Genomic DNA, 24,943 nt, shown 5'->3' with positions numbered 1-24,943 from the left:
AAGGACTGATTTGGTATTGCTGTGCCTTGAAAAAAAGCTGATTCTGCTGTGCTGTGAGAATAAGTAGCTGTGAAATAAAGCAGCAGAGTGTTTGGTAAACTTTTTTGTAAAAGTGCTTTTGAAAAAAAAAAAAAAAAAGCAGTATTATAGTGTTTGGTAAACTTTTATGTAAAACAGATGTGAAAAAAGCCGGTTTTTCAAAGTTGGGTTTTGCAGCTTCTTGTTTTTGGCTTTTTTCACCCAAAACTGTGAAAAAAAAGCTGAAGTTGAATGTTTACCAAACACAAAAACAGCTCCCAGCTTTTTTTTATACCAGCTTTTTTCAGAATCACCTCAGTACCAAATCAGGCATAAGCCCACCCCTACTCTAGATAATATCGTTTATTTAAAAACAAAAATTGCAATATGAGTTTTACATTGGTGAGTTTTGTCTACTAATTCTGACTCTAATTCAACTTCTATCATAATATTTGTTATTCCCTATCCCAAACCCATTAATTTAATATATTGAAGTCAAGAATGTGAAGCATTCTCATATAACTCAACCTTTTTAACCTACGTTAGGAGTTTGATTTCTATAAAATAGGAATCAAACTCAAATTTTCTAGCTTACTGTTAAAAGCCTAAGTGTTTTCTTTTATAAGTATTTTTACTAATAATAATAAACAATAATTCAAAGATTTACTTGTCATTCTCCAAGAAGTGCTTATCTGATTCAGAAGCATTTTTAATATAAACGCAATGAAAAATGCTTATAAGGCCTTTAACACCTGTGACCTTTGGGCTACTAATACAAAGTCATTTGTACGAGTTTCTTCGCATGATATTGTATTCATGTTTCATAAATATGATTGCAATGAATTTGTTTCAAAAGAAAACAACTTACATGTTAACAAGCACGTGACATTATGCCAATTAAACAAAAAACTTTGATAAAAATTTATACCTTTATTTCATTAATACGAAACGTCACTATGAAGATGGGCTTCAGCTATGTAAGTCCTGGATTCATAATAGTCTTGGTCCATTGCAAAACGTAGTTCTCTAGCTGGGTCCCACCTGGTACTCCCTAAAAAATCTGACGCGCATTTACAGGGCTTGAGTACCATCCTTCTACCCAACTCATATATCTGTTTGTGACTACCCCGCCCCCACCCTTGTTATATTGCCCTTTCCAAAATCATACCTTTAGTCTCTCTCTCTCTCTCTCTCTCTCTCTCTCTCGTTTGTGACCGGTGGTTATGTTTTGATTGTTGAAGCCCATTTTGCAATCAGATTCTGGGATTTTTTTTTGCTGAGTCAAATGACAGCTCCAAACATGGCGACAATCGCTGCTTCTCTGGAGAGGTCTCTCCAAAACTGCTCCCTAAACAACCACCAGAGTGACCACCACAACCGGAGCAGCGGCAACGTCACAGTCGACGGCGAAGGTCAAGGCTCGAGCGTCACTGACGGCGTATTGGCCGCCATGGGGATGCAGGGCAGGTCATCGTCTTCAACCTCATCAACCTCGGACGCCACTTTAGAGCTCAACTCCCATGTCTCCCTTCCATACCATTGGGAACAATGCCTCGATTTAAAGGTTGGTTTTATTTATTTATTATATTTATAATTTTATCTCCTTTTTCCTCTTGATTGCTGGAAAAAAAACAGAAGCCATTAATTATTTTGTTTAGGATTTTTTTCCATTTTTTGAAGCTTCAATAAATGCAGAAAACACAGCAGATCTTGCAACTTCTTCATTAAAATTCCTTGCTGTATTTGATGCATTGTGCTCTCTGTAATTTCATTAATTTCATTAATTTCTTGTTGCATTTACTGCTTCATGCCCTTTTGTTATAAAATTCAGAATCAAGAACTTTTCATACCAAAAATCCTTTCACACACTTCATACCAAAAATCTACAGAAAGGGAAAAAAATTTGTTTTTTATTATTTATTATTTTATTGTTTTACTTTCAATCCTCTTCAAGTTTTTACTTTAGGAGACAAGCAAAAAGAGAAAAGCTTTACTGGGTTTGAACCTCTAGCGGTGCGGCAATAAAAGGATGGAAACTTTTTACTTTTTAATGTTTTCTCACAGATTTTCCTCTCTTGGTAAGTTAGTGCATTTTCTTTGAAGAGTAAAGGTAAACCTTTTTTTTGTTTGAAAAGTAAAGGTGTTTGGTAAATACTTAAAAACAGTTTATTTTCACAGTTTTAGATGAAAAAAAAACTGAAAACGTAAAGCTGTAAAAATGAGTTTATTCTCACATCATTGCAAAAACACTTTTTTTTTTCCTCAAAACACAGCAATACCAAACCAATCCATATTCGTTTTCAATGTTTTCATTAACAAAATTTATATATCTTTGAATTAATTCCTTCAAAGAAAATAACTGAGCTCTTGAAGTGTTTTTCTATAAAATTTATAATTGTCGGGGCGTTGTTTTTAATTTATTACTTGATTTAATAATTTGCAGACAGGGGAGATTTACTACATAAACTGGAGGAACGGGATGAAAGTGAAAGAAGATCCGAGGACAAGAGCAGAGTACAGTGGCGACTTCTACTACTCAGAAGAAGATGAAAACAGCTCCTATGACAACGAAGAGTCTTCGACCGACTCGTCGCCATCTTGGTGCAGATACGAGCAGCAGCAGCAGCAGGTAGAGAATCACAACAACAACAATAATGTGTTAGTAGTGGGTGGCTGCAAAGCTTGTCTCATGTACTTCATGGTCCCGAAACAGCTCGAGGACTGCCCCAAATGCTCCGGTCAACTTCTCCACTTCGATCGATCCGAAAATGGCTCCCCATGATCACCACTCACTCACATTCATTTTCTCCTTAATTTCTTAGTTAATTTTAATTTGTTCTTAATCATGTTCTGGTTTTTTCAAACTTAGAACAAACCCCTTTGTGCTCTAAGATTATGAAACTATAGACAAATCATAAAAGGGTTTCTAGTTTTTAGTATTTAGTAATTTGGTAGTTTATTTTGTTGATTGCTTAGCTCCTTTTCTTTAATTTTTTTTTTTCCTTGTTAATTATTTTGGAATTTTGAGGGAGGCCATGGGGAGTGGAGGAAGAGAGGAGTCCTACAGTGCCAGCATAGCACCACAACAAGGTCAATGGTAGAGCCTATTAGAGGGAGGAACAGGAATAATATTTGGTAATGATTGCGACGTGTAGGTTTCCTTCTCTTTTGTTCCATGATAGATAATGATGAATCCATGATGATCTCTCTTTTATTTTTATTTTTTTATCTTCTTATTTTTCTATATTTATTCTGCCCAAATTATTCGTTGTTATTAATCAAAGTACTCGTCAATCATCATGCCAATAATTCCGGTCAGAATTTCTCTTTATTACAATTATATCTCTGCATTTTCTTTTTCGAAGAGGACAGGTTTTAATCAATGTCATTGTTTGTCATACGCTTGTACTTGGTAATCTTACTTTCTTAATCGATTCATTTGATATGCCAATTTATCATACTAGATCAGGATCATGAGTCTGTAAAACTTAAGAACACAAAGCTTCCACTTCAATTGTATGGTCATTCAATCGTGGGATGCATGTATTTATAACCACTTACAAATTACATTCAGGGTTTGAAATAACCCCGGAAGTTCAAAATTCAAAAGTACAAACTGAAATATATTAAGATAACACATAGCTTTAGTTACAAGAATAATTCAAAATGAAGTCCTACAAACAAGGAGATAATACTCCTAAGCACAACACAACTCCTTAAGAGACGGTGGTAACAAACTGTTGACTTCGTCTAACAGCCCCCTGTAAGCTAACTGGTTGTGGAACAACAGGAAGGTTGGATACCAGCAACTTGAAGCGCGATGTCGACAATCCTTTTGTAAACAAATGAGCTTGTTGATCTGGAGAACAAATGTAATTGAATAATAATTCAACACGAACAACCTTTTCCCGCACGTAATGATAATGAACCTCTAGATGTTTCATGCGTGAATGGAAGACAGGATTGGAGGCAAGTGTAATGGAAGAAATAGTCACACCAAATCGTTGGTTGACTAAGATGCAAATGTAGGTCTTTAAAAAGAGATCAAAGCCACGATAATCAGTTGCAGTATAAGCCAACTGTCTGTACTCAACCTCCGCACTAGACCTCAAAATGTCTTCTGTTTCTTTGAACTCCATGATACAAGATTGGCACCAAAATAAATGCAGTAGCCACCTGTGGAATGTCTGGTATCAGGATTACCAACATAATCAGCATCAGAAAACGCAATCAACTTAGTGTTTCTAGGTTTGTAGAGAAACCCATGTGTATGCGTGGCTTTCAAGTAACGGAGGATACGTTTCACTGCTTCTAGTGAGTATGTTTTGGTGCATGCATAAACTGGCATACTTGATTAATCGCGTAGGATAAATCAGGATGAGTAATAATAATATACTGCAAGCTCCAACAACATTGTGATATTGTACTGGATTCTCATACACCTCACCATCATACACACTCAGTTTTTGTCCACAGGAGACTGGAATCAATATAGGCTTAGCATCAGCGAACTTTGTACGTGTGAGTAGGTCCAAAGCACATTTATACTAATTGAGATGCATGCAATTCCAAAAATATTTGACTTCAACACCCAAAAAATAGTGGAAAGGTCCCAAATCCTTCATGGAAAACAAGGTCCGTAACTTGGTGATCAAATGTGCCATTTGTCTGGACTATTCCCAATCAGTAGAATATCATCTACATAGATTAACAGGATGAGATATACACCTTTTTTTATTAAAAACAAATAAGCTATAATACATGTAGATACACGGGAGGGGAACCTACAATAGAACTAGGCTACAAAGTCACATTTGTGGTTTCTGTTGGAATTGGTGAAGAAGTAGGATTAGGTTGGGTCACTGTTTGGCATGCATTGGCAAGTGTGGATGAGATTTGTGGTGGTGTGGTAGTGAGAGTTTGTATAAGATTAGGCATCTCAGTCATAGAAAGACTAGTGATTAAAGGAAAAGTGAATAAGAGATTTGGTGAAAGAGGATTACCTTGTGTTTGAACGCTTTCGGAGGAATATGTGAGTCCTTGAAAATGATAACAGTCCTCATTGAATAGAACATGGCGAGACAAATAAACTCGTCTCGTGGACAAATCCATACATTTATAGCCTTGATAATTCAATGAATAACCTAAGAACACGCATGATTTTGATTTTTGTTGAAGTTTATTTTGTGTATATGGCATCAACCACTGAAAACATTGACAACCAAAAATTTTTAGTGTATCATAGTTTGCTGGTTTATGGAATATTTTCTCATAAGGTGATTTGTTAGACAACACTCGGGTTGGCAACCTATTGATAAGATGCGTTGCTGTAGAACACGCATCAAGCCAAAATTTATTAGGCATGTATGACCGAGAAAGCATCACAATGCTGGTTTCAACAATGTGTCGGTGTTTACGCTCCGCAATTCCATTTTGTTCTGGATGTTTAAGGCATGAAAATCTTTGAGAAATTCCATGAACTGCTAAAAACTTTTGAAAGGCAATGCTTTTGTATTCACCACCTTCATCACTTTGAAGGGCTTTAGTTTTTAAATTGAACATATTTTCAACTTTGATTTTAAACTGCATAAATATTTCAAAGACTTGAAATTTATTTTTCATGGGAAAAATTCAGGAATATCTTGAGTAATCATCAATGAACAATACATAGTAACGAAAACCTTCATTGGAAATAATTGGAGAACACCAAACATCATAATGTAAAAGTTGCAAAGGACAATGGGAAATAGACTCGGACACTTTGAAAGGTAACTTCGTACTCTTTCCTAAAGGACATGACTGACAAAAGGTTACATTGGAGGTACCATGAACCAGGACCAATTTATTTGAAATTAAAAACTTTATTGTAGAATGGGCAGGATGACCAAGACGAGCATGCCATTTTTGAATAGAAACTCGAACCCCTACAAAGGTTGTAACTGGATTTGGAAGTTGTCCACCGCCACTAGAAAATGGGTATAAGCCGTTCTCACATCTCCCTCGAAAAAGCGTCATCTAGGTCTTGAGGTCCTTAACAAGAAGTGTAGGAAGATTAGTAAGTAGCAGTCATTGTCTAATGTAAACTTATGGGCAAAATGATACTAGTTGAGCCTTTAAGGCAGTGAAGAATGTCTTGTTGATCAAATAAGCAAGCATCAATGTGAATTTTAGTAGAACCATAATGGGAAATCAAAATACCATAATCATTACCTACACCATCAACACCATTATTATCGTTATACTCCTTCGGATTTACCAAGTTTTGTAGATCTGGAGTAATGTGAGCATTAGCTTCTGTGTCCAACAACCAATTGCCATTTTATTGTTTGTTGAGGGTGATAGAAGACGATACCATTGCAGAGAGGTGTTTGGCAAAAATGCGGCCTTCAAAAGCAGCGTTCATTTGTTGATAACAATCAAGAGCTGGATGACCAGGTTTGCCACATATCTGACAGATAATGCGCTCACCAGTGGAAGCACAACGTTCCTTATTTCCAGAAGCATGGCGTTGACTGTTGTTAGGATGAGGTTTGAAGCTTTGTTAATTTGACGGACCACCATGATTTGAGGAAGAAGCCCCGCGCCCAACACCAATAGTGCGTTCTCCACCTCGACCTCTTGCAGCAACAAAGGCGTTAATAGGAGCCGATTCCACCACAGGAGCAACGTGCTCCATCATTCTTCTTTTAGTGGTTAGCAATAACGCCTCAAGAGTCAGATACATGATGGGTGCATCACGGGCTTGAGCAGCACTAACTGTCATCTCGAAAGTTGGACCAAGATTGTTCAACACAATTTGCACTAACTCATCATCACTCACAGGTTGCCCAGCTAGGGCAAGGTTTTCAGCAATCGCATTCTTTGTCTGTAGCAATTCATTGCTTAGAAACAAAATTCTATTGTGTGAAGAAGATGCGTATTTCTACTCGAGAGCTTCCCAGGTCGCTCGAGTACTTCTCTTGCTGGCCACAACAGATAAAACCGACGCAGTAAGAGAGCCATTGATCTAACTGAGGATCATTTGATCCTGCTGCATCCAGGAAGTATAGGTAGGATTGACAGTTGCCACACCAGGCAGGTTCTTAGGAGGACACGCCAGAGTGCCATCAACATACCCCATTAAATCTCGACTCTTGAGAATAAGAAGTACCTGGGCCAACCACAGTGGGTAGTTCATCCTGTTTAGCTTCATGTTTACCACGGTGGTCATGAAGGAAAATGGATGGGTGTGATTGTTTGGGGGGATAGGGATGGAAGGTTGAGGAGAAGCACTGTTGTTTTCAGCCATTGGAAGCGAGGAAAAAAAAATAGGGATCGTTGTCGTTAGACAGTAGGACTCAATACCATTAAAACTTAAGAACACAAGGCTTTCACTTCAATTGCATGTCCATTCAATTGTGGGATGCATGTATTTATAACCACTTACAGATTACAATCAGGGTAACCCTACTTACGCGAAAGTTCAAAATTTAAAAGTACAAACTGAAATATACAAAGAGTACATGCAGCTTTAGTTATAGGAATAATTCAAAATGAAGTCCTACAAATAAGAAGATAAGACTCCTAAACACATCACAACTCCTCAAGAAACGTTGGTGGTAACCAACTGTTGACTTCGTCTAACAGAGTCATGAGCATCTTGTTATGCAGTCAAAACAAGGGTTTTTTCCTATAATACAATGGTGTCTAAACGACTAGATTGAGATTGTGAAAAACTAAATCATGCAAATTCAATCATTATATATATTGGTACATCTTATATACTGATGCTGAGGTACTGGTTATTTCTGGCCGCCTTGTGCGGATAAAGAGAGACGCTACAAATAGTATGTCCAACGACGTAGTCTAATGAGTAGCTCAGTTACCCTAATTCTTCAACATCTTTCCTTTTGTTTATTAGGTTTCCAATTTTCATCTCTTGTACTGATTTGATTATTTCTTCAATAATATATATTTTCAACTTTCTATAACAAAAAAAAAAATGCTAGATTGATTCGAAAAAATAAAGCAAGATTTAAATGTATTGTCAAGCATAAGAAAATTCACATCATTTTCTTTATAATGAAAATTCATACCAATTAGCTCTTGACTTGAGTGAGATTTTATATTCCCAGAGGTGCAAGCTATCAATCAAAAAATTCAAACAATGAAAGAAAGAGAGGAGATTATTAAGCTAGCTCTAGCCAGATAGAGATCCACTCCGTATCTCACTATCTAGAGCCCAACGATCAGACAATCCGGACCACTCAAATTAAATTCAATAGTCCCTATTAACTCATTTTGTTGGTCATCTCACACAAACTAAGGAATCCGACTTCTCTTTCACACAAACCAAGGGTCTAGGTTTCCTAGTGCTTAAGCTCCGGACATTAAGGTCCGAAGAGGATCCAAATTCCCTCTAGCCTTAAGTATACTAGTAAATAATTTCCTGGTATAAGCTATCACTTTTTAACCCCTTCCAAGAGGAGTAAGGTTTATGATCCTCCCCTCTCTTCTTGTATTTTCTTTTTCAAGAAGGGTAAGGTTTATATCCCCCTCTTTTCATGTATTTTGGTTTTCTTATTTTTAAGGGATAACTGTGGTAAGATTTATATCCCCTGACTAGATATAATTTTTTTTTTCATATTAATAAAATTTCCTCGTGCATACCACCGAGATTTAAAAAATAAAATAAATAAATAACCCCTTTTTTTCACGACAGACCGAAGAATGCTGGTTGTCACACAAACTTACAAAGCACTTATGTCCACACCATATATCCAAACTCAAAAGTTCAAATACTTTCCCTCTTTTTTTCTCAAAATTCTTTAGTTTGAATTATTGGTTAATGTTTTGTTTTTCAATTAGTCAAAGACACGAAAATAAAACTGTGTCAAAATATGTGTCATCGAATCCTAACTCATACATAAATATGTAGTGCCAACAGTTCCTAAGTTGTTGATTGAATTTGCACGCGTGAAAATACCGGATGGGGCGGAGTGAGTTCGGCTTGGTGGCCAGGTAGGTGGATGAAACGATGGCATTGGCATAACCAAAAGCTTTCCGAGTGTTGGTCAACAATAATTTAACAAATTAAAATAAAAGTCAAAACTTAGGCTGTCCTGTCCAAATAAATAAATGGAAACCGTTAGCCAGCCATATAGCCTAGAAATTAACGTCCCTTGGCCGTGCCTATACCGATCTGAGGTGTGTTTGATTAGTTTGGTCAACTGCTTTATATAGGAGAAAACCATCTGATAAAAAGAAAGATTAGTTGTAGGGATGCCGCATCAAACTTCAATAATTCGAATTGTTTATTTTTCACGTTGCATTTTATAAACTATTTTTACAAAATATTAGCCAAATCAGAATTGTTTGAGGCATCAAATTGAGTTCAAGCAAATTGATGAACACTATGTTTAAAAAAAAAAAAAATTAAAATTTCATCATGACAATCAAATAGGTAAATAGTTTGACCAAAAAAAAAAAAAATCAAATCGGTAACTGATTTTGATTTTGACTTGAATTAATTTTTTGCAAGGATAAACAGTTCGGATCGTTAAAGTTCATTTGACCAAAAAAAAAATAGATAAATTGTTTGGATTGTTGAAGTTCAATGTAAAGTAGGCCTCAAAAACCGTTTGAGTAAAGTCTATATATATGTAAAGTTTACTGATAAATAATTTTGTAAATTAATATTATTTAAATCAGTCTAGTCCCGATGGCTGAGGTATGACCTATGAAATAACAAATAAGTCACAAAATTGTTGTTCCATATTGTGAACAACACAATATAATGTTGTAATAGTGGGCTCTCTTTCATGTATCATTAAGAACTTTTATAATAGGTTGGAAAAAGTAAGTGTGATATCAATATATTAAGCTTATATAAGAAATTTACACTTCTAAAGTAAGCTAGAAAATTTTAGAGTAACATGAGTTCAATGTATTAAACTCACAAGTGTGATATATAATAAAACCTCTATATAATTATAATTAGGGGTGCAATTCAAAAGGGTTGGCTGGGTTGGAAGGTCAACTCAATCCTAACCTAACTTTTACAATTCGGGCTCGAGTTCAGGTTGGGTTTCATTCGGGTTCATTTGGGCTCGGGTTTAATTGGGTTAGGGTTTACTTAGGTTAGGTTCGGATTGCCCAACTTTTTCAAGTTTAATTTTATGACAACTTAGTTTCTAAGAATTCCTAAAAAAATTAAGCCAAGTAACTTCAAAGCTAGCTAACTTTAATTTTATAAATTAATCTACTATAAAGCTTTAGGATTTAGAGACTACGAATATGGGCTGATTAATCAAAGCCTCTTATTTCCTAAAAGCTTAAGTAATTATAAAGGGTAATTTATTAAATAAATAAAAAATGTTAGAAAGGGCATTGGTTTTTGGACTTAGCTCACTTGGGTGTAGTAAGAATATTAATTGAGATATGGGTTACAATCTGGTTAGATTGGGTTTGGTTAGTCGGGTTAGATTGGGTTGGGGATGGACCGGCAAATGATCAATCCAACTCAACCCAATTAATAAACGGATTGAAATTGGATTGGGTTTGGACGGGTTATAACTAAAAAAAAAAACCCACTCGTTCGGGTTTAAAGTCGGATTGGACATGGGCGGGTTCAGATTGACCCAACCTAAGTTGCACCCCTAGTTATAATATTGGGACCAAATCATTTTATAACTTTAGAGAGGTTATTACTTAATAGAGGTGTAGCTATTTTTTTTTTCTTTTGTTTTTTATTTTTATTATTATTATTTTTTTTTTTAACTTTAGGTATCTTTAATGAAAATTATATGTATACAAAAAAACTAATAGTGGAACACGTCAAATTCCAAGATGTAACATGAAAAAAAAAAAGAAACCCAATTTTTAAAATCTATGGCATGTAAACACGTTTGCGAAGCTAGAAACAATATAGCTTCATCAAGAAGAAATCCATGTTGACGAGGTATTACGTATCGGCCAGCTCAAAGGTGTGGTATAAATTCTATGGACAATTATTACTATAGGGAGACAAATTTTCTTAATACAACATCTAAAATAATAGTAACTTATTATAATATGGAGTTTATTCTTATACATAATCTGTCCAAATTGGGACAAAAAACTTTTATAGCTATAGGGAGGTTGTTCCTATATTTAACATTATTTAACACACCCCGACCAGAGTCCAGGCATGCTGGCCGTCACCCGAAGGTGATGTAACCAAAATGGAAAGTGAAGCATAAAAATATGGGTAAATTAAAACCAAAGCTAACATTTATTTAATTTAAAGTAGAGAGTGCGCAGTAGTGGGAAGAACCCATAAAACACAAGTGTTTAGAGCATAGATGACATAAAAATGTGCAGTCAAAACTAGTTAAAGTGCTTAATACACAACCGGGAAAACTCCTACATTTATTTAAGGGTATGTTAGAACCGCCGGATATTCCTCGTATGCCACAGATTAATCAGCTAGCTAGGACCTATAGAGGCGAAAAATAAAAGGGTGAGTGGGCAAAAACAAAGGTTTATAAAACACATTTATTTTCTGAACATACTAACCCCTCATCGTAAAACATGTATAGTTTCTAGAAAATCATACTACATATAAGTATGAAATCAAGTGCAAATCAACAATAAATCCATAATTACGCCAATCATAATATCTCAACAGTAGTATAAGTAAAATCAGGTGCTCATCAATCTATGTTGACACACGAGTTCATGCAGAGGATTTCTGGCATGAACAAGACCGGGTGTAATCATAATATACGCTATAGTGCTACAATCACGTGAAAACTAGCGTTATTCGCAGTCACATACAAGTCGGAGTTGCCTATTGCAACTTGTACAACAGGACTGGCACCTACTTGGATTCAAGGTGAGCATGCGGTACAGATGTGAACATACACGTGAAAGACTGACCCTGACCCTGGGTGAGCATTAACACCAGGTGCAACAATGTATGATGAGCAGGTAAAATGTATATGAACATGCCACGACAGTATATAAATCTCAACCATGTAATAATATTTCTAAAATTAAATAAAACATGGCATGATAAGCATAAATCAATACAAAAGCACATACGGAAACTATAAAACTTATATATATATATATATATATATATATATAAACAAATGCCTACTCACTGATACGTCAATGGGTCGTAGCCTCCTAGCCTTGTTTGTCCTCGTACCTCCTCGGGGTAAGTCTCACCTATATGTGAAATAACTTTACTAATTAATTAATTAGGACCTACACAAAAAGGCTAGGAAAATCCCTCATAGTTAGCTCAAACGAAGGGTTTAAATATACGAAAACGTTCTACATGAAGTCACGGACCCGTACACGTTGGCTGAAGGCCGGACACGCCCTCATGCGCTGCCTAACCCACGACCACATAAGCTCCCACGCGCAGGCCACATGATGACAGACCCAGGGAATATTCCATTAGACTTGACAGAATATTCCGCTAACGGTAACGGCGTTAGTTCATAGTGTTACCTGACGGCGTCAAAATATTCCTTTAACTTTGACGGAATGTTCTCCTTCTTCTTGGATGGTCCTCCGATGTCTGGCGACGCCGGCGTCACCGTTTGGTTCGTCGAATTCTAGAAAAAGTCACTAGTTTCTAGACAAATTTCAAATCTTCATATCTTCCTCATTTCTCAACCATTTTCCATGTACTTTATATGGAAATGAAGTTGGGGAGGAGGAGAACAAGATTGTACCTCTTAAAAGTCCAAAAGGTGGACATAAATAGATCAAAATAGACTCGATAGCCTCGGACCCAAACTCGTCGTCTCAAAACTGTGTGTTTTCCTCGTCGGCTACACTTCAAAACTAAGCTAATGGCCTAGGGGAGTTGCCTAGATGCTTCCAAAACTCCCAAAATCTTGTAACTCGAACAGAAAAATGTCAGGGAAAACTCTACCCAAGTCGGAGCTTCGAGTTAGACACTCAAAACTTGTCCATTTCGTGATCGGTTTGTACGGTTGGGTTCGCGAGAATGAGAAGAGCATGATGATGGTGGTTTGAGTCTTGATCTGTGAAGTTTTGAAGGTGATCCTTGTTGTTCTAGAGAAAAGAAAGTTACGGGTAAGGATAGAAGAAGAAGAATAAGAAGAGAGAAAGAGAAGACAATTTCTGATTAAGCAGGCAGGAGAGATGTTTGATTGGGTGAAAAAGTGTGGGAAAAGAAATAATTGGTGGTGAGGTATGGATCACGGGACAGATTTTAAAGAGAAAAAGGGATAGAATTTGTACAATTCCAAATTACACAAAATCTATCCCCTTATCAAAAATAGTGTTTCTAACACTGGATAATTTACACACTCGTGTACAATTTTACCTGTTGTTAACACACTTTAACTAAACGTAATTTGTTCGTTACAAATCCAATTCAGATCTAACTTGCGCTCATGCGATCGTAACAACGAGTACTATTTAATTATGATAACGAGAAAAATAAATTAAAAGCCAAATAATTACGTCCACGTTAGGTTCCACTTTTGCTAAAAAAAGGCATAAACGTCAATTTACACACTTAGAGAGAAAATTACATAAAAAATTTAAGGATGGGTCATCATATTATTTGTTTTATTATACTCATGTATTATATATAAATATCACACACGCAAGCTACTATGAAAGATCTAGTAAGATTGAAGAACCTCACATTGATCGAAAATTATTTAAATGTATTTAAGATTTGGTATTTGTTGGAGGGAGAAACAAGTGCGAAGAGATTATAATAAGCATGCAAGACAAACCCTGACGACATAAAATTCTTCGTCAGATAAAATCTTTGCCTTTTTTATTTATTTTCAGTGTCAAAAGGTGACTAGTTCGAGGATCTCAACTTTGAAAGGTTTTTCAATGTAATCGGCACATAAGGTGATACATCACGTGTTATTATATAAATAATGAGATTTATGTGTTAAAAAATTAAGAATTTAAAAAATAAAATTTTCCATCATTTATATAAAAACACGTAATATATTATCCGTGTTCCCGTAACTATGAAAAATTTCTCCCCAACCTCTCCATGAGTCAACATTACCGAGTTTAGAGTCTATGATGTCAAATTGTCAATCATGTTTTAAATTTTAATCCACCCTGTAATCAACGGAGAGAATACTTTAATAGAAAAATGTGGTACACTTTGCCTCTAAGTCAGTTATAAGAAAAATTAATGAAAAAATATTGAAAACTTTAAGTTTTAATCAAAATGATAAAAATGTGTTGTAAATGAATAATATCATGAGTGACTTTTTAGAGTAAAAATGTTATTTTTCATTAAAATGAACAGTACTGAAAATGTTTCGTTAAAACTCCCTAAGTCATATGGATAATTCATTTTTGGGTTTTTATTATAAACTAAGATTATCTCCACTTCTCTTTCTATCTCCTTCCATTCCCTCCTCTCACATTCTCTATTTTGTCTTTCTCTTTCTATGTAAAATTAATATAATATGTTGACGTGGCTGAACCGTGACTGTTCTAATAGAAGGGGAGAGAAGTGAAGAGAAAAAAAGAGAGGAGAAAATCCTACTCCTTTTATTATAGGTGTAGTTGATTTCTCTGTTCATGGCGAAGCTTTCTTTGTTTATTGTTAATTTTTGTTTCTTTGTTGTTATTTTAGAATTTAAAATTAACTGATTTTTTTATTTTCAATTCACGTGACGATATTTTATAAGACTTGTGGGACTTTGATATACGTCACATCAGGACATATATAGATTTATGACAAAATGACCATATAAATTTGTGACACTTATTTTTATAGACTTCATTGATCAATTTTTAATTTCAAGAATCATCTGGATGAAATTGATCAATTTGTGATAAAAACTCTTCATTTTATTTCTTTTATATTGTAGTGTCGGTCGATGATTTGAGGGATGCTTCTTATCCTACGTCTTGATGTAGATTCCTACAAGACTACAATAGAATTTTTATCTACAAGATTGGAAATAATATATCAAATTTGTTAGGTAGAGGTTTTCGTACGTCTGTTTTCATCTTTGCACACCTGCGTACTCTTAGTTAATTTTATACTTTTCATGTTTCGGTGTTTTTCAAAATAGGCTATGAGGTTTCTAGTTTCCCACATTGCTTCCTAAAATTTTGAAATTATAGCAATTTTACTTTTTGTCTAATGAATTATTGGAATTATAGTTAAATTGATTACATAGTCAAAGTGAGCATGAAACCTTTAACTAGGTTGATATTTACGCCACATTTACATCATATTAACTAGAAAGCTCATCAATTTAATGAATAATTAGACATTCAAATATACAAATTGTGTTAATTGATACAAATTTTTAAAACCTTAGGGGCAATGTGAGAAAATTTAAACCTATGACTCATTTTAAAAATCACCTCAAACATTGAATTGTAAAATGTAGTTAACCCTTAATTTTATATGAATCAAAGAGAAATCAAATGACCTAAATATATGTGTGTAGAAATATTAAAAAATTGCAAAAATCATATCATAAAAGTTAAAACGCTTGTGTTGACCCATGAAATTTGGCAAGCACAAAACGATGAAATTAAGCCCAAGCATATCGTTTATCAGGCCTAATGTTTTGGGTTGGAGAGAAACCATTGTTAATTACCGACTCTAATTAAACAGAAGGCTCACTCAGCAAGCATACTACCATGTCACAGTAATAGTGATTGCAAATTAACCATATATAAGTACGCAACGTATACATGCAACATTGTTGGGGAACTCACCAATTCTGAAATGGTAAGGGTATGGTTACAAAGAAAACGAAATCTATAACTCACCTCTATTAGGTTAACTTTATAGGTATATACACATCTGAAGGCGAATATATCCATTGTATCTAAGATATTTCTATTAAAAATAACAACCAGTCTTGAAAAGCAACCTCGCCCGCTCCATCAAAATTAAAAAGTAATTTAATGGATATATGCTACATATGGTTCACAATCTTAGTAATAGCAAATACTAGTTACGTGACTCATATATGTGGGTGTTATGTTGATTTTATCTATGTAAAAACCGATAGATATCGTGCATGCATGTTGGAAGTTGAACTGAATAAAAATGTAGAATATATGGTGTATTGGAGTAGAAGGAAGAGGCCGTGACAAGTGACAAGGTGGTGCAGCTAGCAGTTGAGTGTGTGGATGTAAGGTTCTCCGTCCTAAAAGATTCGAATTTCAGAGAGAGAGAGAGAGAGATGCTTAATAAAAAAATGTACAACTGAAAGAGAAGATGGATGTCTCCTACTAAGATCATCGGATTAAGTGATTTGAACTTATGAAATTTCATCAAACGACAAAAAATTATTATAGTTTTTAAGAGGTCAAAACAGGTGGGCCGTTAGATGAAATTTCAAAGATCCGGATCACTTGATCCGGTGACCTTAATGGATGAGATCCGGAGATGATCTCTTCTCCAACTGAAAGAGATCAAGTATGTGAGACGGATGCATATGGTCCAAGAGTGAGGAGCAGTACTACAGCTATAGTACATATATGGGGTCTGAAGACTGGAGGGTGGCTGGGGTCAATTATATATAGGGCATAGCTGGACTAGCTTGTATGGAGAAAACAAAGGAACCTTTCCTGCAGGTTTTGGTTGCCAGAAACCAGAAAGGAATCTATGCATCGATCAAAGAATGCAGTGAACTCTGGTCTGTGGACTCTGTAGATAGGAAGAAAGAGATGAATTATTATGCAGCTAGCAGATGAAAGGTGATATTAGAGGAAAGAGAAGGTCTATAAATATATATATATATATATATATATATATATATATATATATGTATGTATGTATGTATGTATGTATGTATGTATGTATATCGTTATTTGCGTCTTGGTGGTGATGAGTTGATCAAAGACAAAGGGACCGACTGATACTAGCTAGTAATGGAGTACCGCTTCTCTTCGAATCTAAAAAAAAACTGAGCTTAAGAATTAAATAATTCGGACCATTAAAATTTGATTCAACGGTTACAAACATGAGATCCCTCTAAAAGTTATAATAATTGTAGCTGTTAGATCAAATTTTAACGGCCCAGATCATTTGATCTTTACGGTTTTTTTTTATCCGGAGAAGATCTGTCCTCCTAGCACTGCAGGCAATATGACGAGGACCCTTTAACTCGGTTGAAAATTCTATCATTCTATAGTGTATGACATGCATCATTTGAATGAGGCGTTCAATGTGCAGCTAAAGATTCAACACTCCTGCTTATACCTAATCCTATGTGAATACGTGTCCAATTTTTTATTTTTTTATTTTTTTAATTAAAATTTGGATACGTATCCATACAGGATTGGATATAAACAGGGCTGCTGAATTGTTCAGCAGCAAGTCTTGTTCAAAAGTAAATTCAGCATTACTCTTTATTTACCGTCTCTGTATATCTTTTCCTTTGTGTTTCAGACGTTTCTCTGCATAAATGGAATCTCTGTCAATCTGTCCCTTTCTCTTTTCCTGTCCCCCAGCACTTGTTTTCTTCCATTTTGCATCTTTTCCCACTCCTCAATTACTAATACTTCCTCTCCACTGCTCACTGTATTTTATACACATCATTTAAATATATTTGTGAGTCGATATTACATTATGTATTTTACTCCATTTGTAATTATAATTGACTTATTATTTTGATAGAATTTTGATGTTTTGGACATAAAGCAATGCAGTTGATGAATTTTAGAGTAATTCTAACTGGAGTAGATTTGTGATTTTTTCAGAATGATTGTATACAAATTTCAGATTTTAAGTTCAAGCTGTTTGACTGAAGAAATAAGTGTTAACCGTTCAGTTCTTCCAGATTAACCTTTATAGACGTTTTGAGCATTTTGAAAGTCAAAATGACATATTTTGAGGAAGGTTCCGTTTGAGGATTTAAAGAAGAAGTGCCAAGCTTTAAAAAGAGACAAAAGTGTGATTTTCTCTACAATCCGAATTTGACATTGAATAAAAAAATCATTATTTATTATTTTAATTAGATTTCCATATTTATTAGAAGACTTTGTTTATGTAGGACAAGGAATAAGAAACTATAAATATAGTGTAGCCGTGTATTAGAGTTATCTGCGCACTATTTTAGAGAACTTGGCTAGGCTTTGGAGATTGCTTTTTTGAGACAAGGTGTTTTCAATCCTTTTTTTCTTCTTAATAATAATGTCTTTGGGTTTAATTATGAATATGTGTTACTAACTTTCGTTGTTAGGGCAAGATTATGAACTTTAGTATGAATATATAGTCTTTATTGAATTACTTCAGATATTATGCATTTAAAAAAAAAGTTGCTGAACTGGGTGGGTATGTAAAAGATGTGGGGAATGTTGGGGTGAACCATAAAAGTTTTGGGTGAAGCCGGATCTAGATGTTGGCTGGGTAAGCGTCCTATAGTAAGAGAAGTATGGCTTCTTGTGATTGATAATTGTAATTCACTTAAGGCGAATCCCGCTCTTAAGGGTTGCATTGTTTTTCAAAAAGCTTTCACAAAGTTTTATGAGTCTTGCATGTTTATATTTGATCTGAATATCACAGATAGGTTGCATGTTAGATATACATTTTTACTTGAATATCATGAGGATAATATGCATAAGGAAAACCTAACCTTCAAAGTTGCATATGTACTTCATAAGTAATTGGTAAAACTACATAAGACTATTAAGGTGACGGCAAAACTCTAGTGTCTTTAAAACTTGATTTTTCAAAACTATGGTTTTACATTATTCTCTACTTTTGCCGATTTTTATACTTGCTTTTTACTTAATTCCTTTCATTATTTAAATTCACATTTTCAATTCTACTTCTAAACTTTGTTTTCAATAATTAATTAAGAATAAGTTTTAAATATAAATTAGTTTGATAATTCTTGTGGAGAACGGCATAGCATAAGCTGCTATACAATGATAACCTTATTTATCTTGCAAGTATTTTAGGTGTATTTAATCTTTTCACAAAAATGATAAAAATCCTATCATTATTCACCGTACATCATGCATTTATTTTAATTTCTTTGTAACTAGACCTAAATTAACTTCGAAAGTAGTTTCAGCTTCAAAAACTCTCAAACTTAGACGCATAATCCAACATTCAAACCTGTTCCTAAGCTTAGAGACTCCCTCCAATTTCCAATTTAGTTTATATGATCATATGTTGGGTTATGTGACATTGTGTGGCTCTCCAAACTACAACTAGACATGGATACGAATAAAGGTCCATTGGGCTTGCCCACCCTTTGATGAGTTCATTTGTTGTTCTTCCTACTTAATTTTGATGAGTTAAAAAAAAATGGTTTTTCTAACATAACCTAATTTACAAGTTTCATATCACACCTAAAATTCTTTAGATAGTTGACTCTACTAGCGGGAGAAGATCATAAAAATGTAAGAGGAGTCGATCGAAGAATGTTGCATTGTTGTCAGCTATATATATTTTAGTGTTATAAACTTCTTATTTAAGTGTGATCATGCAAATTCTGGATTAGATTTGATTCTAGTTATTCTTCTCTATTAGGACTTGTATTCCTTGGAGGAGAAGGATTTCTTCTCTCTTTCTTTCTTATTACTATAAATAAAGGTACTGCATAGGGGGAATAACAACATCCTCTACACAACCATACAAACACATCTCTCTCTATATTCTCTTTATGCTGCCGGCCCCCTATCCCCTGTCAGTTAAATATAGGCCACAACACGTTATCAACACTCCTACAATTACGCTTAGGAATCTGATGTAAAAAATTATTCGTCTTCAATCAGGGGAGTATTACATTTCAATTATTTTTAATTGATTAAATTTTGATTTTATTGATTCAATTTCAATTTTTTGTGTTGAGCGTGATACAAGCTTTGGAGATGGAAAGCCCAAATCGAAGAAATTTTTTTTTGCATCAAACCAATTAATCAATATCATCACACAATCAGGTTCTTTCAAAACAATGGTTTTTATCTCGATATTTTTGCAGCCCTGATAGCATGAACATTCACCATAATGCATGACCCAACTTTACGTTTTCCGAATTTTAGATTCTACTTAAATTATGTATGCATTATATCCATAATTGTTGAATTATCTGAATTGAAATTGCCATGAATTGCATCATATATCTACTCATGCATTGAATTATATGAATATACATGCAATTGAATTGAATTTAACTATTTTTTTTAGGTTCTTCGAACCTAAACCCTCGAGCAAGCCGAGACCATAGAGCCCCCTTAGACTCTAAACCCAGAATGCGACGCCATCATCAGCGTCACCACTGATTTTCTGACAAAAGTATGGCCTGCAGTCATTCCCAGCCACCACGGCTGCCATTCTTGATGACCTGAAATCGTCTCTGTCAAAATCATGGCCAAGATTTTTCGTAATCTCATCGAAGTTTGAAACCCCTAACTCGAACACGAAGGTTTCTTGGTTCGTCGACGTCGAGATTCCACTCTCCGTCATTTGGGAAGAGGTTCTACGATGAACCATAACCAAAGATTGCCGCCAGAAGCGATGGGTCCAGTGTTCTTCTTCAGCGAGCACACCGAGCACACGATTGAGACGTTTTTCTGGTCCAAGACCCAGCCCTTCTGGGCTTTGGTTCTTCTCGGCCCAACCAAAAACCTAGACTTAGTTTTTAGGCTTGCATGTAGTAGCCCACTGCAACCCTCTCCTTTCGGCCCACTCGCGACACTAGCTTAAATGGGCTTTGGTGTTCCCATGTCTCGTGCTGCAGCGGAACCAACCCGTTTCCCTGCATTGCACCACACCGGATCCCAGCTTCTGTGCTAATGCATCAGTGTAAGCAATGCACACGATTGGCCTTATATTTAGGGCTCTGCCATTTGGGCCTGCGCCTGTAGCCCAACTCTATGCATATGGGCTTATTGCCTTGGCTCGACCCACTTCTTATTCAACCCAGTTTTTGGGCCTGGACCACGGCACAAATTTGATAAGCCCACTCATGGGTTTTTGGTCCTTGTTTTTGGGCCCCGAGCTTAATTGTTTTTTTATTTTTATGGACAATATAGGTTTTATATTTTTTCCCCCGCACTTTAATTTTGGCCCGAAGTTCAAATAATTAATTCAATTATAATCCTAGACCTGAAGTTCTATTTGCATATTTTCTTGTTACATATTTCTCTCTCTCTCTCTCTCTCTCTCTATATATATATATATATGTGCGTTTGTTTGTAGGTACTATGAACCTGAAGTTCATAAATTTTTCTCGAAAAAATTAATTGAATGGATTTAAGTTTTCGAACTTTTATGGATGTGACTGGTTCAATTAATTTTATTCTAGGTCTGACTAGTGAGATAGTTAGTTGTCTAGTAAATAGTGCAACCACACACCATTTTGTGTGAACTCATCTATCATTAATTTCATACCTAAGAATGCACCATTGACAACCCTCTCAGGTTCATCAAACTTGATTGAAGGATATAAAAAGACCCGTATAATGTTGTCCAATGGCATTATTTTGACCATTCAAGAGGCACTTTATTCTCCACGTTCAGGAAGAATGTTGTTGAGCATTAAAGATATTTAAGACAATAATTACCACATTGAAACCTATGTAGAAAATGGAGTTGAATTTCTATATGTAACTTCCTACGAATATGGCCAGAAATGTATTCTAAAGAAGATGAAATGTACCCCGAGTGGTCTGTATACTACGACGATACGCCCTTTAGAAAGCCACTAAATGGCTGGCCCTACCTCTGGGACTGATCACGAAATTACATTTTGGCATAATCGTTTAAGACACCTTGGACGAACAACGATGCGTTGTATCCTCAGATCATCACACGGGCATCCACTAACCTGAAGTTTAGGTTCGATTCAAGGAATCACATGTCAAACCTGCTCTATGGGAAAGCTTTTTATTAAGCCTTCTTATGACAAGATTCGTACGAATCCTCCTATTTTTCTACAAAGAATTCAGGAGGACATTTATGAACCAATTCACCCTCCCTGCAGACCATTTAGATATTTTATGATTTTGGTTGACGCTTCCACACATTGGTCACACATGTGCTTATTATCCATAAGGAGCGCTGCATTCTCCAAATTGTTGGCTCAGGTTATCAAGCTCAGGACTCACCACCCTGATTATCCGATCAACTTTATTCAATTGGATAATGCTAGAGAATTCACATCTAAAACTTTTGATAACTATTTCATGTCAGTTGGGGTTGAAGTTGAACATCCAGTACCCCATGTTCATACCCAGAACGGCTTGGTAGAGGTATTCATTAAGCGCTTACAAATGATTGCTCGATTGTTGGTCATACGTACCAAGCTCCCGATCGCTGCTTAGGGCCATATAATATTGAACGCAACCATGTTGGTCCGTCTGAAGTGTGTTGCGACCCCAACTATATGGCGCCTTTCAGTTGTTTACCGTATAAAAATCCGACATATTGCATCTACACGTTTTTGGTTATGCGGTCTATGTGACGATTTCGCCACCCTTACGTACAAAAATGGGGCCTTAATGAAGGATGAGAATCTATGCTGGATATGATTCTCCTTCAATTATTCATTACTTAAAACCTTTGACAAGCGATCTGTTTACTACTCGTTTCGCGAATTGTCATTTCTATGAGACAGTCTTCTGGCCGTTAGGGGGAGATAAGAACATCAACGTTCTTGAAGAACGACGCAAATTATTATGGATGACTCTCATTTTGTCTCATTTAGATCCCCGCACCGCTCAGTCTGATATTGAAGTGTATCGCATATTAGATCTTCATAGCATAACTCATAGTATACCAGATGCTTTCACCGATCTAGCACGAGTGACAAGTTCACATATTCCAGCTACGAATGTGCTTGCAAAGATGGATGTACCAAATGTACGACGGACTTCCCTCCTGGAGGCCTGGGACTCCACTTTGGCCAATCCATGTACATTAACGGCTAGCCAATCATCTACCTCTACACAAAAGTGTGGCAGACTACTTGTTTCAAAGGATTGACACCCCCGGAAGAGGAAACCCACGACACAGGCACCTGAAGAGCCTACCATGAATTCAACTGTCGCCTACTCATTCTATCCAACTCATGAGGAAATTCTAGATTACGGAAGCGTCCTTGAAGAGACGAATCCACCTCCCGAGAATCGCGAGATTTCGATCCATTATGCTAGCTTAGATGATGTTTGGTGTATAAATGAGATGATCATCGATGATGCATTAGCATATGCAGTAGCTACTGAGATCATGTTAAGCGATCACATTAAACCTCGTTCCATTGATGAATGTCGACGTAAAACTGATTGGTCAAATTGGAAACAAGCAATTTTAGTCAAACTCGATTTGCTTGTGAAATGTAAGGTGTTTGGACCTATAGCTTCTACTCCTCTACATGTGAAGCATGTCGGCTACAAATGGATTTTCGTTTGGAAGCGTAATGAGAAGAACGAAATTGTGCATTACAAAGCTTGTCTTGTTGCACAAGGCTTCTCACAACTCCCCGAGATTGACTATGATGAAACTTATTCACCCGTTATGGATATGATTACTTTTCACTACCTTATAAGTTTGGTAGTTTTCGAAAAACTGAGTATGCAGCTGATGGACGTAGTAAATATGTATCTTTATGAGGATCTTGATACGAAAATTTATATGAAAGTTCTCAAATGACTTACATTGACCAGATCAAATATTTCCAAACCTCGGAACACGCTTTTAATTCGACTAATGTGTTCACTATATGATTTGAAGCAATTCGGAAGAATGTGGTATAACCGTCTGAGTAAGTATCTGACTAGTCAAGGATATGTGAACAATGAACTATGCCCTTTGTGTTCATTAAGAAGTCACATCATGGTTTTGCCACAGTTGCAATATATGTTGATGACATGAATCTTATTGGAACTCCTGAAGAGCTCGCGAGAACTGCCACGCACATGAAGTCGGAATTTGAGATGAAAGATCTAGGAAAGACTCAATACTGTCTCGATCTCGAGATAGAGCACCGTTTGGATGAAATCTTAGTACATCAATCGAACTATACCCAAAAGGTGTTGCGCCGCTTTAATAAGGATAAAGCGAAGCCTTTGAGTACTCATATAGTCATTTGATCGTTAGATGCAAAATGAGATCCCTTCCCTCAAAATAAGGATGATGAAGAGATTTTGGAGCCTATAGTTCCTTATATAAGTGTGATAGGCGCTTATTGTACTTAGCTTAAAGCACTAGACCCGACATCTCATTCACTGTTAATCTTTTAGCAAGAAACAGTAATGCATCCACATGCAGACACTGGACTGGAATTAGAGACATTTTCTGCTACCTCAAAGATACTACATATCTAGGCTTGTTCTATCCCTATAGATCCTCGAGTGATGCCGCACCCCCTTATCTCGAGTTAATTCTTACCTTATTGGTTATGTTGACGCATGATACTTATCTGATCCGCACAAGGCACGTTCTCAAACGGATTATGTCTTTACCATTGGAGGATCGCAATCTCTTGGAGGTCAACTAAACAGACATTAGTTGCCACTTCATCTAACCATGCTAAAATTCTCACCTTACACGAAGTAACTCCGGAATGTTTTTGGCTGAGAGCAGTTGTGGGCCATATTCGAAGCTTTTGCAATCTTTACCCCTCTGTTGACGTCCTGATGACAATCTATGAAGACAACGTAGTATGCATCGAACAACTCAAGAAGGGTTACATCAAAGGAGATAACACCAAGCGTATTGCGTCAAAGTTCTTCTTCTTACATCAACAACAAGAGCATTAGAAGATTGAAGTCACGCAAATCCGTTCACAAGACAATCTGGCCGACCTCTTCACCAAATCACTGCTGAAGGCGACGTTTTAGAAGCTTGTTCAAGGAATTGGTATGTGTAAACATTTTGAGTTGTAACATTGCTAGTTCTCTTTAGAATTATGTCATACTCAGGGGGAGTATCCTGAAGTATACTTGCTTGATCTTA

General features: G+C 35.9%; 1 protein-coding gene across 1 annotated transcript; it reads left to right on the top strand.

The window, feature by feature from the left end:
* Positions 1–1,182: 1,182 nt before the first annotated feature.
* On the top strand, positions 1,183–3,115 carry LOC137738276 (protein CURLY FLAG LEAF 1-like). Its single transcript, XM_068477904.1, has 2 exons — positions 1,183–1,582; positions 2,462–3,115. Exons 1-2 carry the CDS (start codon positions 1,304–1,306, stop codon positions 2,798–2,800), a joined length of 618 nt encoding a protein of 205 aa, XP_068334005.1. The 5' UTR covers positions 1,183–1,303; the 3' UTR covers positions 2,801–3,115.
* The last annotated feature ends 21,828 nt before the right edge of the window (positions 3,116–24,943 follow it).

This window comes from Pyrus communis, chromosome 6, assembly GCF_963583255.1.
Source record: "Pyrus communis chromosome 6, drPyrComm1.1, whole genome shotgun sequence".
Taxonomy (NCBI): Eukaryota; Viridiplantae; Streptophyta; class Magnoliopsida; order Rosales; family Rosaceae; genus Pyrus; species Pyrus communis.
Note: the sequence above shows the minus strand (reverse complement) of the source record. Positions and strands in the feature narration are given on the sequence as shown.